Below are 14,971 nucleotides of genomic sequence, written 5' to 3' on the forward strand. Positions count from 1 at the left end.
AGGACAGCTATGTCTGACCAGTTTTCGATCACAAATGCCGTTTCACTTACATGTGGATGTGATTGAGGCTAATTGAGGAGCCATTAGATGTCCAAGCGTGAACAGGGCCCGTGTGTAGGAGGCCGTACTGAGTCTGCAGTAGGACCTTATCAGAAGCATCAGCAACAGCCCTTACCAATTCACATACAATTGAATAGGAGTTTTGTTCCCACCGCAGTAATCATCAAAATGGCTTCAGCGTTTTCTCATGATTCTTCTTTCCACTATTTGGAAAGGAAGTATAATATCTTAAATTACTGAAACAAAGATGCCCTCTTCCCCAATGGTATTGTTGTTCAGTTTTACCGGCAAGCATTGCCAAACAGAAGATATTATCTTACCGCAATCCTGCAAAGCCTGACAATTATGCAAATTTTGCTGAGCCAAATTCAAGTGGAGCACAGAGATTGTATCATGTAGGGAAGTAAAGGTGTCAGCATGTTTCAGGAAGTACATTTGGGATTTAAAGGTGCTGTCTGATCAAGAGCCCTGGTTATCATATTGTGAAGTGCTGTTGACCCTGTTGCTTGTGTTTGCTGTGGCATAGATGAGCTTCATGCTTCATGCACTCCTCAGCCATAGTTGGCACACACTGGCTTAAGCTTCCACTCCATGCCCAGGACTCCCTAGTTGCCCTGCGCTCTCTGAAAGCAAACCGTCCACACAAACCAGATATTTCATTTATTTGTTTGTTTGTTTATTGAACTGTTACTGAACAGCGCATATGTGCAGATTACTGTTCTTGTATCAGTATGAATGAGTTAGCTGATTTCCTTTTACAGTCCTCGGGCAGGTTAATTAAAGATAGCTGATTTCCTTTTATAGTCCTTGGGCAGGTTAAAAATAGCACACCAATACACCAGGGAGTTTGGCACATCATGAACCAAATAAATCAAAGCATGAATGGCATGGTGTTCCTCTTTTCCTTGAGCACTGTTGCAGCACAGCCACCATGCCATGTAGCAACACTTTCAGACCTTTGGAAATCACTTAGCCATACAGACAGCCATCAGATTATTGCACAGTCTTAGTCCTTTTAAAGGGCAGATGTACAATCATATATTCCACTTCCATACTCTTTTGAAACATGAATCATATCCTCTTATCTTACTTAAACACCACTGTGTAGTTTCAGAGTTGTACACACACACACACACACACACACACACACACACACACACACACACACACACACACTCCTCAGTACTGGCCTTTATCAGTTCTGCTGCTTTCTGCTCTGTCTATAAGCAAAAGTGTCCTTCTGCTAAGACCATCCCTTCTCTCCATCCATCTCTCCATCCATCCATCCGCTCATCCCTCCATCCGTCCTGCCGTGCCCTGCTGCCTTGCTTGACCCTGCTGTGCTGTGTCACTTCACCCAGACTACTCCACGGGTTTTGGGGGGCGCTACGGGGTGCAGACTGATCGGGTGGACCAGAGTGCCCTGGGCTTTGATTACCAGGGCAAAACCGACAAACATGAGTCGCAGAAAGGTTTGTTCAACCCCCCCCCCCCCCCAGATCCTCCCATGCAAATGTACACACACACACACACACACAAAAAGACACACATGTGTGTCCCAGCTCCAGACAGACCAAAGGTGCGTAAAGAGGCTGTCTGCTCTGTGGTTTACCATGCTTTTAGCCCGCCCATACAGTGCTTTGTGTGTGGGAAAGGCTTCAAGTTCATAGTTTTGTTTTGTTGCATTCGTTGCTATGCTGTAGTCATGTAATTGGATCTTTGTGATCCAGTAGCAGCGATGCTTAACCCTCTGTTTGAAGGGTGAAACATTCACACGTGCTAAGTTAGTGTCTCTCTCTCTCTCTGAAGTTGCAGCACTGTTTGCTAAGTGTTGCCACCCATGTGTTCACCATAGTTTGGAATCCCCCTGTTTGAAGTAGGTGTAGCCTATGGCTTAAGATTGTACACCAACATTGCACTGAACTACACTACCATACCATAATCTAATAAAGAAACTGAGCTTGCAGGCAGCGCCTCAGGCAGACGGCGAACTGAATTGCCAAAAGAGGAGCCGCAACTCATTTCCTGTTGTAAAACAATTTGAGAGATTTGGGCTGGCAACACAAGGCTTCAGTGATCTTTTGGACACGTGTGTTGTTTTTAACTCTAACTCGCCAATGTGGCTGACTCCTTTCTTCAGACTACTCTAAAGGCTTCGGTGGAAAGTTTGGTGTGGAGACGGACAAGGTGGACAAGAGTGCGGTTGGGTTCGAGTACCAGGGGAAGACCGAGAAACACGAGTCACAGAAAGGTTTGTGATCCCCACTGCTTCAACATGACTTTCAAAAAGCCATTAGACAGAATGACCACATCAGGTTGGTGTCAGGACTGTAACATTGAAAGTCATCTGCTTTAATCGTTAACGCCAGAACAGACTGCAGCATACACAGACTCCAAGAACCAGACTAAAGCTTATTTTGGAAATAAAAGGGACAGCAGCAGCGTGTGAGTGAACACACCAAACACTAACTCAAAAAGGGCTTGTGGAGATGAGGCATATCTTCTCCAGGTCTTCTAGAGAGGGTGTTCACCACTCCAGCAGTTCTGCACTGCCAGTATCAAGCAGAGGCAGATCTAGGGGTGTGTGCAGAACTAAGCTGCATACAGCATCCCTTGTGAAGGGTCCATAATGGATAGAGGATGAAGTGGCGCTGAAGACCGACGGAACCGCCTCAAAGCGCCCTGAACAGGCGCCGCCTTTTTCTACTCCACAGCAAAGCAAACACAGGCTCGCTGTTTTGAACTGCAGCCACAGCAGTCACACTACTATCAGAGGAATGCCATTCATTCCTTTTGGACATTGTCCCAACTTGTATTCCTCATGGGAGATGTTGTACTGGAGATGAGAGTGAATGGGCTCCAGCAGCAGAGGCCCTGCTGATGCGTTTGGCAGACGAGCCCAATTGACCTCCTCCCCCACTGCGTGCGCTGGGAATGGAGCCTTGGAGAAGATGACTTGTAAATGTAGGCTGGGCCTCTGCCTCTGCCTCTGCCTCGGCCTCTGCCTCTGCCTCTGCTGCACTGGGAGGTTCATTGGGCTAGCAAGGGCCTTCTGCAGGTCACTTCAGCTTCCAGCAGCACAGAGAGGTTTCTGCTTTGAAAAGGAGAAGTGTTAATGTGTTGTTAATATCAGACCCTGTGCTGTATATGAAGCATGCTGTACTCGCGCTTTATTGTGTTTGTAAATATACACAATGGACTAATTGGGATTGCAAGTTTAGTTAGATTTTGGCAACATTTGTATGGCATGAAGTTGGAGAATCTGAACTGCATAATCATGACATTGCTGTGTGTGTGTGTTTGTTTGTGTATTTGTTTTGTTTGTTTTGTTTGTTTGTTTGTTTGTTTGTTTGTTTGTTTGTTTGTTTGTTTGTGTGTGTGTGTGTGTGTGTGTGTGTGTGTGTGTGTGTGTGTGTGTGTGTGTGTGTGTGTGTGTGTGTGTGTGTGTGTGTGTGTGTGTGTGTGTGTGTGTGTGTGTGTGTGTGTGTGTGTGTGTGTGTGTGTGTGTGTGTTTGTTTGTTTGTGTTCGCAGACTATGTGAAGGGTTTCGGTGGAAAGTTTGGCGTGCAGGCTGACCGCCAGGACAAGTCGGCTCTGGGATGGGACCATCAGGAGAAGACGCAGCTTCACGAGTCTCAGAAAGGTAACGTTTAAGCAGAGACCCCTGACCCCGTCCAGCAGACCAGACGTACGGTCACTCGCCCTCCTAGTCCACTGTGCCTTATTTTGTCCAGCTATCCTCCATGCACACGTTGCCTGTTTCCAGGCCCAGTACTGAAGAGCCAGCGTGGTTGTAGCTAAACAAACTTCTCTCTCCCTCATGGCGTCGCTCTCATCAAGCCACTTCCTCTCCTGTGAGAGTTCATCTAAATATAAGCGGTCAGCCCACCCTGGTCAATTTGTATGTGAAATCTATTCCTGCCATAGAGAACACGTAGGATAGGAAGACAGAAGGCCGCAAGTGTGTGTGTGTGTGTGTGTGTTTATTTCCTCATTTCTGCTCCATAGCAACCTATGTGTATGGACCTATGTATTTCTGTGTGGCCTGTGATTGTCCAGTCAGGTATCAAGACAAGGGTGGGAGTCAGTTCTGCTGACCGCATTCCATCTGAAGCGGAGGTCACATCCTCATCCCGCGTCCCTGTGAGAAGTCTCGGGGGTCGGGCCACAGATTTGCTTATTTGTGGTTTCTGGAAGGGAAACCAGAAGTGAAAGGCGTTGAGTCAAATATAACCTTGTCAGAGTGCGGCGTGTCTGTGCTGCTGTTGCTGTCATTGTTGTATTTGTCCATATGTTTTGTCTGTGTGTGTATATATATATATATATATATGTGTGTGTGTGTGTCTGTGTGTATGTCCTGTCACTGTGTATGTATATGTGTGTGTGTTTGCGGACTCTTGCAGACTATAAGCGGGGTTTCGGAGGGAAGTACGGGGTTGAGGCAGACAAGCAGGACAAGAGTGCCCTGGGCTTTGAGCACAAGGAGAGCCTGGCCAAGCACGAGTCTCAACAAGGCACCGTCTCCGACTGCCCTCCCTCCCCCCACCCCCCCACCCCCCCACCCACCGCTCCTTATCCTGTCCTGTTGCCTGCACCTGCCAATCAATGTGCTTCTTCTCCCCCTTCCTGCACTGATGCACCTGAGACAGCAACCCCCCCACCTCCCCTCCCCCACCCCAGTCTGAAGAACAGAGCAGACTTGCTCCGCTAGATGTACCAGATTACTCTATCGCAAAGTCAGGCACTTTTAGCCTTATATTTACACAGCCAATACTAAGCACCTAGAGCCTAACGTTCCTGTTATGTTACAGAGTATCAAACATGATGACATTTGATTGACATTGATATGAATGAAATGTTATGATCACAGGAATCACTCTGTCTGTGCACCATGAAGAAGTACACTAATCATAGAATGATTCTCCAGCAAGCTACTCAAACATAACTGCTATTTAAGATACTATCAGCAGCTTGCTAATAGCTACACAGAGTGGAAGATTAGATCATGGGGAAGCCAAAGTGATGTTACCTAATGGTCAATATTTCACAAAAACAGACCTGGGACCAATTATGCAATACTAGGGATCAGATTATGTTGCAGCATTATGTTTGGGAGATTTTTTCTTTTTTTTACAAGTCAGATATGATCTCCCCGTATCGGACCCGTCCAGCTGTTGGATCTCGGTCATTGTGTTGTCAGCTTTGTTGAAAATGTTAGCTCAGTGTTTACCATGGTCAGTCCTGCCACTAAACTCTGTGCTGCGTGGGCCCACCTGACTCAGTTAATCCTCTGCTTTGTGTGTGTGTGTGTGTGAGTGTGTGTGTGTGTGTGAGTGTGAGTGTGAGTTGCGTCCTGCGTGCCAGTGCAAGCAGGACTGGAACAAATACGCGCTGGGCAGTCTGGCCCACAGGCCGGCCATTAATCCCAAAACAAGTCTGCCGGTCAGTCAAAGTTAGCTGGCTCAGGCTAAACTCTCTTCTTGTTTTAAAAAAAGGTTTGATCTGCTCCCCTGGGCTTCTGCAGAGACTTAGATGTTGCGTTCTCCCAATCCCCCCTTTGTGTTGCCGTCCTGACCAGTTGTTGTCCCTGTCCCTGTCCCGTTTGAATGACCCTGCCCAGTGGCCACCCATCACCCATGCATCTGCTGCTGGTTCAGTTGTATGCAGACATGCTCATCAGTGCATGATGGCTGCACAGTCACACAGGCCACAGTGCATCCTGCCTACCACACACACACACACACACACACACACACACAGCTGCTTGCACTCGGCTTGTGCAGAATCGGCTTCTGACAGCTGGACATGCAGAACTGAAGTGAATGAATAAGTTATGGGAGATACAGTAACACTGGCCGCATCCATCTTGTTGTCTATGTGATTTGTTTTCTTGTGAGCTTCTTCTTCTTCTTCCAGGTTTGCATGGCTGCTCCTCAGCCTAGCGTATGATTTCCCTTCGCCCTTCTGTTGCGCTCATGCCCTGGGACTGCTAATGGAGTCGACCCCTCTGAGCTGCACGTCTAACTTTAGATTGTCCCTCTATTCCAGACTACTCAAAAGGATTTGGTGGCAAATATGGAGTCCAAAAGGATAGAATGGATAAGGTAGTTATGCATGTACATATATATTATATGGTAGAAACAATGTTTTTGTTTACATTATGACAGCTTTTGTAGCTTGTCCTTTTAACCTTGTTAACAGGCAGTTCATATTTTCTCATGTATTTATTTCTGACTGTTTAATGATGGCTTTATTTATTAACATTGGCTGAGTGATAAATTGTCCTTCACACCACAAGTATTTGGATAGATAAAGACAGCAGTTGAAGCACCCCGCATTAAAAGCCCATGTTAGCCACAGTGGAAGGTCATTGTGCCTTACTGACCTCATGGCAGATTGTGTGCATGTTAATGGAATGTCTTGTCAATCTTGGTCACTTGGCCTTGAGGGTTTATCAGCGCTGCCGAGCGGAGGGAGGTTCCTGGGCAGTTAGTAAATATTTGCTACTGTTTGTTTCTCAGAGTGCAGGGACCTTTGAGGAGGTGGAGAGACCGGCCTCCGGCTACCAGAAGACCAAGCCTGTAGAAGCAGGTGCTGTATGGGGGACATTTGACACACTCTGAAATAGGATCTTTTCCCACTTTACCCAGGCACACATGTACAGACACACAGACACACAATAGAAGGTCTAACACAAACCAACTCTACCTGTTTCAGTCTTTAATTGACAATAGGTGAAACAACACCTCTTTCTGCCTCTGTTCAATATCTCTCTCTCTCTCTCTCTCTCTGCTGTCTTGTGCTCTGCTCTCTGCCCCATTAGCCAGTGCCAACACCGGGAGCATTAAAGCTCGCTTTGAGAACATCGCCAAGCAGAATGAGGAGGAGGACCGGAAGCGCGCTGAGGAGGAGCGGGGCCGGCGGCAGGTCAAGGAGAAGCAGGAGCAGGAGGAGGCGCGCAGGAACCAGGAGGTGGGCTGCTGCAGGAGACGCTCCCCCCCCCCCAACCTGCTTTACTCATCAGGAGAACCTCCTGGGAATCACTGGGATTAATGCATGCATATATGTACCACACAGACACACACACACAGGCTCACAGATGCCCTTGTATACAGACATGCATGAGCATTAACACACACACACACACACACACACTTTGAGAGTTTGTTTTCACACCCAGTTGTTTTTTCCTTTGTTGCAGGAGGCAGCCAAAGCCAAGCCTCCGTCTCCTGTGCCGAGCCCCAGCCCCAGCCCTGCTGCCCAGCCGCTGTACGAGGTAAGAGGCCTGCTGTTGTTTACACCACCCAGACCCAGTTTGTTTACATCAGGAGGAATGGTCCACATGCTGCCATTTTGTGCCACTATTATACAATTTAGAGTGAATAGGTCAGACATGCACTTCTCCATAAGCTTTAAATCTGTCCAGAAATGCCATACCAACTCTCATTGGTTTATGTAAATGCAGACATTGGCTTCTTTAGCCCTTGGTATGTGTGATTTGTTTTTGAAAGGACTCTTCCTTGATAGAGTGAAGGAAGTCTTGAAAGGACACTTCCTTCATGGAGTGGGTTTTGTGTTTTGGTTCCAAGAAGGACAAGCAAAACCAGCCAGTCAGGAAAACCATGTGGGAAAAACATGTCTTTAGCAATGACAAAAGAGCATTTGTGACCACTGCTTTTGAAGCTTGAGCTTGCCCTCTGAGGTGTTGGTGTTCTGTCGCCCTCTGCTGGTATGTGTGTGTCAGGACACCGGGCTGTATGAGGAGCCTCCACAGGAGAGTACCGACAACAGCAACAACATCTACGAGCCTGAGCCTGTGGCCAAGCCCGTGTCCACTCCTGCCGCGGGGCAGACCTACGAGGAGACGGCCCAGGAGGACATGTACCAGAACGTGGACGAGGACTACCAGGCTGGAGGAGGTGGGGACTCCACACCCGCAGGTGGAGCAGAGGGTACAAGGAGCGCAAGAATACTTACAAAACACCCGCCTACTTTTTCTGACGTGGTCAAAACCAGGCATTTGACGCCATAATCTTGCGCTTTGACAGTCTGATTGACAGTTTTTCACCATTTCCTGACAATTTATGGATCAAGTAACTAATCGATTAATCGAGGAAATAATCGACAGATTAATTGACTGAAAATAATGGTCAGTTGCATCCCTAGTCATATGTGATTTTCCTCTGTGTAGATGCCCAGACGTATGACTATGGAGAGGACCTGGGGGTGACCGCTGTGGCCCTGTATGACTACCAGGCTGGTGAGTGTGTTGGTCGTGATGTCTAATGGACGCTAGTGCACTAGTAACCACACCTATGAAGGGAAGCTGAGACACTCGTGGAATATGCACATTCAAGTTAATATGCACATTCAAGTATTCATGTCAAAATATAACCAGTGTTGGGAAGGTTACTTTAAAAATGTATTCCACTACAGATTACAGAATACATGCCCTAAAATGTATTTTGTAACATATTTCAATAGATTACTCAAAGTGAGTAACATATTTTGAATTCTTTGGATTACATCTGCATTGTATTATTTTTATTAACAGTGGATGAAACAGTTATGTGAGGTGATTTGAAGTTGTAAGACCCATAGCTAATGTCAACAACCCACAACGTACTTTACAGTGTGGATGGATTGATAAGCCATTTGCTGTGAAGCACTGTGTCAAAGAACAGAGAGGTTTTGTCTGCATATAGGCTAATAGGCTACTGAATCCCAAACAAAGTAAACACTGATAAAAAAAAATAAAAAAAATACACATATTAACAGCACAGTGGGAGTTACACGAAACGAGAACCTATAGTGGCCTACCACATGCTGGGTATAGGCCCTCGCAACAAAACTCATTTTACATTCTACATTGCCTGAGAGGTTTGTCATGTAGGCTATCAATATAAACAGAGCGGGAAGAGAAAGGAGCCACCTGACAGATACAGTACATAGGCTACATGGTGTGGGTAAAACAATGTATTTGAGTTTGAAAAGCTCAGAATACATTGTTTTACCCATATTATGTTCTAATGATTTCAAATGGAATCCCTTAAATTTATCAGTGTACAGTATATGGATTCTGAATACCACCCATTTAAATTGTAACTGTATTTAAATAGTTACTTAAATACAGTTACCGGTGCTCATATTTTGTATTTTAAATATGTAATCCCGTTACATGTATTCCGTTACTTCCCAACACTGAATATAACATAACTGAGGCCATGTCCAGTTGTCCACATGTAGCCGGGTATTTTTAAAAACTGAGATTTTTTATGCGTTTTGGCCTCGTCCACACGAAAACTTTGTCACTGAAAACGGATATTTTTAAAATCTCCAGCCAAAGTGGAGATATTTCAAAACTGTTTCAGTGTTTGTGTGTGGACAGGGGAAAACAGAGCTTTTGGATTGTGAAAATGTTGTCAGGTCTCCGATTAGCTTCTTGACCGCCTCCACCGCCTGTTTCTGTGATGGAATTATTTTGCAGTAAGGAGGAAAAATTTCTGTTCTCAACTTGTTTCACAGTTTTCAGTCACAAAATCAATTAAGATATCTTAAAATATTGTCAAATATTTGTACTAATGTGGTGATACACAGTGTTTCACAGTGATGCAGAGAAAGACTACCAAACCATGCTGTGCAAGAGATCTCTTCCCAAATGTGACGGTCATATGATTTTTTCAGCTGGCGATGATGAGATTTCCTTTGACCCTGACGACATCATCACCAACATCGAGATGATTGACGAGGGCTGGTGGAGGGGTGTGTGCCGAGGGGCCTACGGACTCTTTCCAGCCAATTATGTGGAGGTTCGGCCATGAGACCACACCCCCATCCACTGGCCACGCCTTACCTGCCAAGCCCGTCTCCCTGGAGGAGAGAGGCCTTCCTTGCTCTTTTCTTATCTCATCCCTCTCTTTTTCCTCTCTTTCGCCGCCCTCAGTCTATCTCGGCCCATCACAGGGCTTCTCTAAAGTGTCAAGCATTCTCAGGACTGTTAGCTCAGCTGCGTTTCTCCCCCTCCGTCTTGGTTCTCCTCCGTGCTCCACTCTCCCCTACTGGTCATCAGAGTGTCCATCTCGTTGGGAGGCAGCGGTGAAACATCGCGTGTAGCAGCGAGGAGAGGGATTCCTGTAACAAGCTTCCCTGTAGCTCCTAACACAGACCAACGGATGAATGCTCTGCATACATGTACTCCACTAGTCTATCTTCATTTAGTGCTCTCTCTCTCGCGTAATCAGCCCTCATGCATTAGAGAGACGACCCTTTGTTTCCGTCTCGCCAGATTAGGCCTGATGTGTTAGAAAGGCTTAAGCAAAAGCCCTCTGGAGTATTGACCTCACCTCACAAGCCATGTAGAGGTTTTAGGATCACCAAAGATGAGGGAACTATTTTATCTTGCAGTAGAAAAAAAATGCACCATTTCGGTGAAACCTTGAGCGGACACTCCTCCTTCTAAAGTGTTTCACTTGCGCTTCTAGTATTCACAGAGACTTGCTTCAGTTGGAATCCATGGTTATCGTAGCTTGTAACTTTTGAGCTGCTCTAATTATTTTTCTTTCTTTTATGTTTGTATTGGGTATGCGGTAACTCATGTATTTGCCATGATGAGGAAAAAAAAGAAGAAAAAAAAGATTTCCTTGCTAAGAACAGTCTCTCCATCTAGACTCACTTGTGCGGTGTATGACGCAACATTAACGACACTGCTTATCAGCCTGAAACAAACATCAGGCTGGAAAAAAAACCTTTGACCTGCTAGCTGCGGTCTAATAATGTGTTAAGCTGGAATCTAAAGACTGTTTAGAATATATATGAGAGGATTTCAGTGTTTTAAAGTAAATATATTGAGGAAAGGGCAAAATCCTTCTATGTCCTATAGCTAGAGGATGTCTGTGTATGTGTTCCATAGGCATGCCCTGCTGTCTTTAAGTGTCTTGTTCTGTTCCACTTTGAGTATGGGATTCGGTGATGTATGGCTACTTCGATGCTCCACCACTGACCAACACATTTTAATCAAGCAGAAGAATGATTGATTTGAGGTTCTGTGTTTCTGTGAGATTCTAAACATGACACTGTGTGATGCTTCTTAATTTTAACCAATGATGACAATTCCATCCTGTTGCCATGGGAATCGTTTTGGCTTTTGAGTCTATAGACTAAAGTGTATGAGTGATTAAATGACTTCATCGGGTTGGGGTTTTATAATAAAGTGACCTTTACAAATACTTCATTTGGACTTTTTTCTTCAGGCTCTGCATGAATAGAAAAAATAACTATACTGTATATGTAACAGTAAATGAAGCCATAATCTAACATGTAACCATGCATAATCCAAACCAGCCACACATACTTTGAAGTCAAAACAGATGCAAATCAAATAATATACTGTAACATTTCCATGAAGGCTACTTGTTTATCTATTTTCAGTTGAAACTATTATTTTTTTGTATGCTAATGAAACAGTTATCTGAAAATAGTATCAGTATTGCATATGCTCACCGTATATATATATATATATATATATTTTTTTTTTTTATATTATTATTTCAGCCTATATATATATATTTATGAGCTGTGTTTAGTCTCCTGGGAAAGTTTGAATTTGCAGCAAAATTTTCCCCAACAGGGGGCACCACCACACCACATACACACCTCCCATTGCATTTCTCACTGGTATGTGCATTTCAGTGAACACGGACAAACAGACCCAATCTAATACAGTTTGCTCATGCATTATCACAGAATATACACTACTGTGTTTTGGATTGAATTACAGAATGGGAGTGCCTGACTGAATTTTCTCAACTGTGACTTTGAACCTACTGTTTAATTATGGGTGGTCCCTTTGGCCTCACAAGTTCTGCATGTCTTTCTCTGAGGGGTCGGTGTTCCCTATCTGCACAACTTGCAACGGCACAGCTGGCTTTGGACAACCTGCTGAAAATGCTTCACAGCTTTTAGTCACAAGAGAGTCCCTCCCCACTGTCTAGCACACCAAGTTCTCCGAGGATGTGGCATCCACAACACCCATCAGGATCCAGGACATCACATGCTTGTTATTGTGGGTCTGCGTTGGCACATAACTGGAATTGGCTGCTCTGAATCGGTCTGCTGTGTCTTGCGGGAATGCTCAGGCACTGACTTTGGTGGTTGAACTGAACAAGATACTGGTTTATCCAGTATTGGCTGGTTTGTAGGCCACACACACAGACATATGCTTGGGAAAATAACACTTTGTGCTTAAAGTGCCTTCAGCCATGGCAGAGTAGTGTTGCCCTGCAGCATGTTTTGACATGCTGGCTCAAAGGTTAGGCAGCTAGGTTGCTAACTGTTGCCTACATAACCCACATAGCCAACATACCTCAAGAGATCGCAATGCAAGATGCGTATTACAAACATTTCATAATGGGTCCACATTATAGATCTGTTGTGTCAAATGCCAAATGTACTATTCCAAACCAGAAAGAGAGATGCTATTCTAAGGCATTTGGAGCCCATGTGTTTGTTATGTCTAGTTTTTGCAGTGGTTCATGTGTTTTGCTTCCATAATCTCTGGGCCCCGATAGAGGTACACATGTAGATGGCAGATGTTGTCACGTGGCCAGTGATAAAACTGAGCCAAATGACCATTATCTGTAATGAGGGTCACGATAATGTCATTGAACTATGACCAGTATGATGGCACATAAGATATGGTATCTGCTATGACATGTATATGACAATATGTTGAAATGATTGGGATCAAATTGTTATTCTTACAATTACAGCTACAATTATATTAGATGAAAGTAGCCACTCATTTTACAATAACAACCATCTGGCTGTAGGATAACTTATATTTGCCCTATAAATTGTACAGGATTTGGATAAAGAGTGATATTTCCTATGGTACCCAAAGTTCATGGAATTGTTATAATAATGCTGTAGTGTCCTCTGGGTATGTTCGACCTGTTGGGAGGACAACGGTAGCCTTAGCCTCAAGGAGGGACTGTATTTCTGACACCACTCTGTGTGATCTAGTTTTTACAGTAGCTTACACACGCCCTATTTTCCTTGTCTGCATTATACTGTATACACACAGATTAGAATTGGTACATGCCCATAGCTAGGGCTAAACATCCAACATCAACATGACAACTAATTGAGCATGTAAATACACACACACACACACACACACACACACACACACACACACACACACACACACACACACACATACACACACTCAAGAGAAAGCAGGACAACAATAGTGCAATATGATATTTATTTCTTACAGTCAATTTTGGTTGCCATACAAGAAGTATTGAGGATCTGGGGGGAAGAGTGCAGTTACAGGAACTTCTCTTTTTCATTTGAATAATTCATTAAATCTAAATAAGAGGATTTGGTAGCACAAAATTACAGCAACATAGATAACAGGAACACAGGTCTTTACACAAAATAGAGCGAGAAACATCAGAATATCTATGAAAAATATAAAAGAAAAAAAAGAAAACAAATTAGTTTTAATAAATCAATTCTAGCTGATTGCTAGAGGAAGTTGGTAAGTGGTGGGGAGAGTGAGCATTGCCCAATCCACAAGGTGATGGTCTTTAGCATTTCATTTAAATCCACTACTACTTAGCTCTACTGTAAGTTTCCACATACAAAAATTAGCTTAGTGATATGTTGTTCCATAAAATCAACAGTCACATCTATTCTGTTTTTGTAGATTTATATATAAGATACTGTAAAAGTGTCCTCAGACCTGTTGCTAAGAAGTGGCCAGATACATTATGTATACATTTACGGTATGTGATATTTTGGTCGTTTTTACACACATTATACACAAACTAAGTCTGCGATTTCAAAATTAGTTACAATATGTATGGGAGGCATGACTTCTCATATCTCTGTCATTTTTGATTTCCAGACTAATTCATAGGTGGGTTGTTATTACTTCTTCAATTTTCAAAGTCTCATGGGATAAGGATTACGTAATTCTCGAAAACCACAACCAAAGAGATCCATTCAGTATAAATATTGCTTCTTAGGTACCTCAGAAATCTATCGATTTATTTAATCATTATACTTTTATAACTTTTTTTGGCAAACCACACTTTACTTCATCCAAATAGTTTATAAAATTCAATATAATTCTATATAAATCCTTAAAAATACTGTGCTCTTTTCTGACGTTCTGCTATTTTAAAATAAGATCTATTAAAAACGATAGGGTCATAGCAGCACAACTGGCGCAAGCCTTCTATCAAAGCAGGCTCGCAATTCCCTCCTTTTCTCCGAGAATAATCTAGAATAATCTCTACATCACACACACACACGCACACACACACACACACACACACACACATACACACAAACTAAAGAGGTGGCTGGAGAGGGGTGACTACAGGCACACAGCCACAGAAGAAAGAGAGAGATGGAGAGAGAAAAGGGAAAGGAAGAGAGATGAGACAGGTAGAGTAAGAGAAAAAAGACATAAGGGAGATGAGATACAGTAGGCAGAGAGGGAGAGAAAAGGAGGGAGTAAGAGAGAGACAGGAGATGAGACAGATAGAGAAAGAGAGAGAGAGAGAGCAGGAAGGAGAGGGAATAGTGGGAAATGATGGCTGCTCACCCATTCATGTCTCTCTAGGTACCGCATCTGATGCCCACCTGCATGGCATCCTGAGACAGGAGGGAGGGTGGAGGTGCTCCTGTAGCCCTCCTGAGGCCAGGACAGAGCTCAGAGCTCAGAGGGACGCCGCTCAGCCTCGCTCGCACACTACTGGTGCTATGACCCACATCCTCTTTGCAGGTAAAATAGCAATGCATTTTTCCCAGTGTTGTCATGATAAAAGATTTAAATAAACAATATATTCATATACATTATGTATATATATTTAGTTCTTAAAAAAACATTCTTTTATAC

The 14,971-nt window shown here is 44.0% G+C and overlaps 1 protein-coding gene across 1 annotated transcript in view; it reads left to right on the plus strand.

Moving 5' to 3' along the window:
* The window catches only part of cttn (cortactin), a 16,187-nt gene extending 4,902 nt beyond the window's left edge, over positions 1–11,285 (plus strand). Inside the window, exons 7-16 of the mRNA XM_076287920.1 lie at positions 1,422–1,532; positions 2,201–2,311; positions 3,593–3,703; positions 6,109–6,164; positions 6,582–6,651; positions 6,884–7,032; positions 7,262–7,336; positions 7,805–8,012; positions 8,252–8,320; positions 9,745–11,285. Coding sequence (XP_076144035.1) covers positions 1,422–1,532; positions 2,201–2,311; positions 3,593–3,703; positions 6,109–6,164; positions 6,582–6,651; positions 6,884–7,032; positions 7,262–7,336; positions 7,805–8,012; positions 8,252–8,320; positions 9,745–9,881 — 1,097 coding nt within the window. The 3' untranslated portion in view covers positions 9,882–11,285. The remainder of the gene's footprint in view (positions 1–1,421; positions 1,533–2,200; positions 2,312–3,592; positions 3,704–6,108; positions 6,165–6,581; positions 6,652–6,883; positions 7,033–7,261; positions 7,337–7,804; positions 8,013–8,251; positions 8,321–9,744) is intronic.
* Positions 11,286–14,971: the final 3,686 nt, after the last annotated feature.

This window comes from Alosa pseudoharengus, unplaced genomic scaffold (genome assembly GCF_046254945.1).
Source record: "Alosa pseudoharengus isolate Yale_2024_CS ecotype anadromous, Long Island Sound unplaced genomic scaffold, YU_APseudo_1.1 YU_APseudo_1.1_scf_16, whole genome shotgun sequence".
Classification (NCBI taxonomy): domain Eukaryota; kingdom Metazoa; phylum Chordata; class Actinopteri; order Clupeiformes; family Clupeidae; genus Alosa; species Alosa pseudoharengus.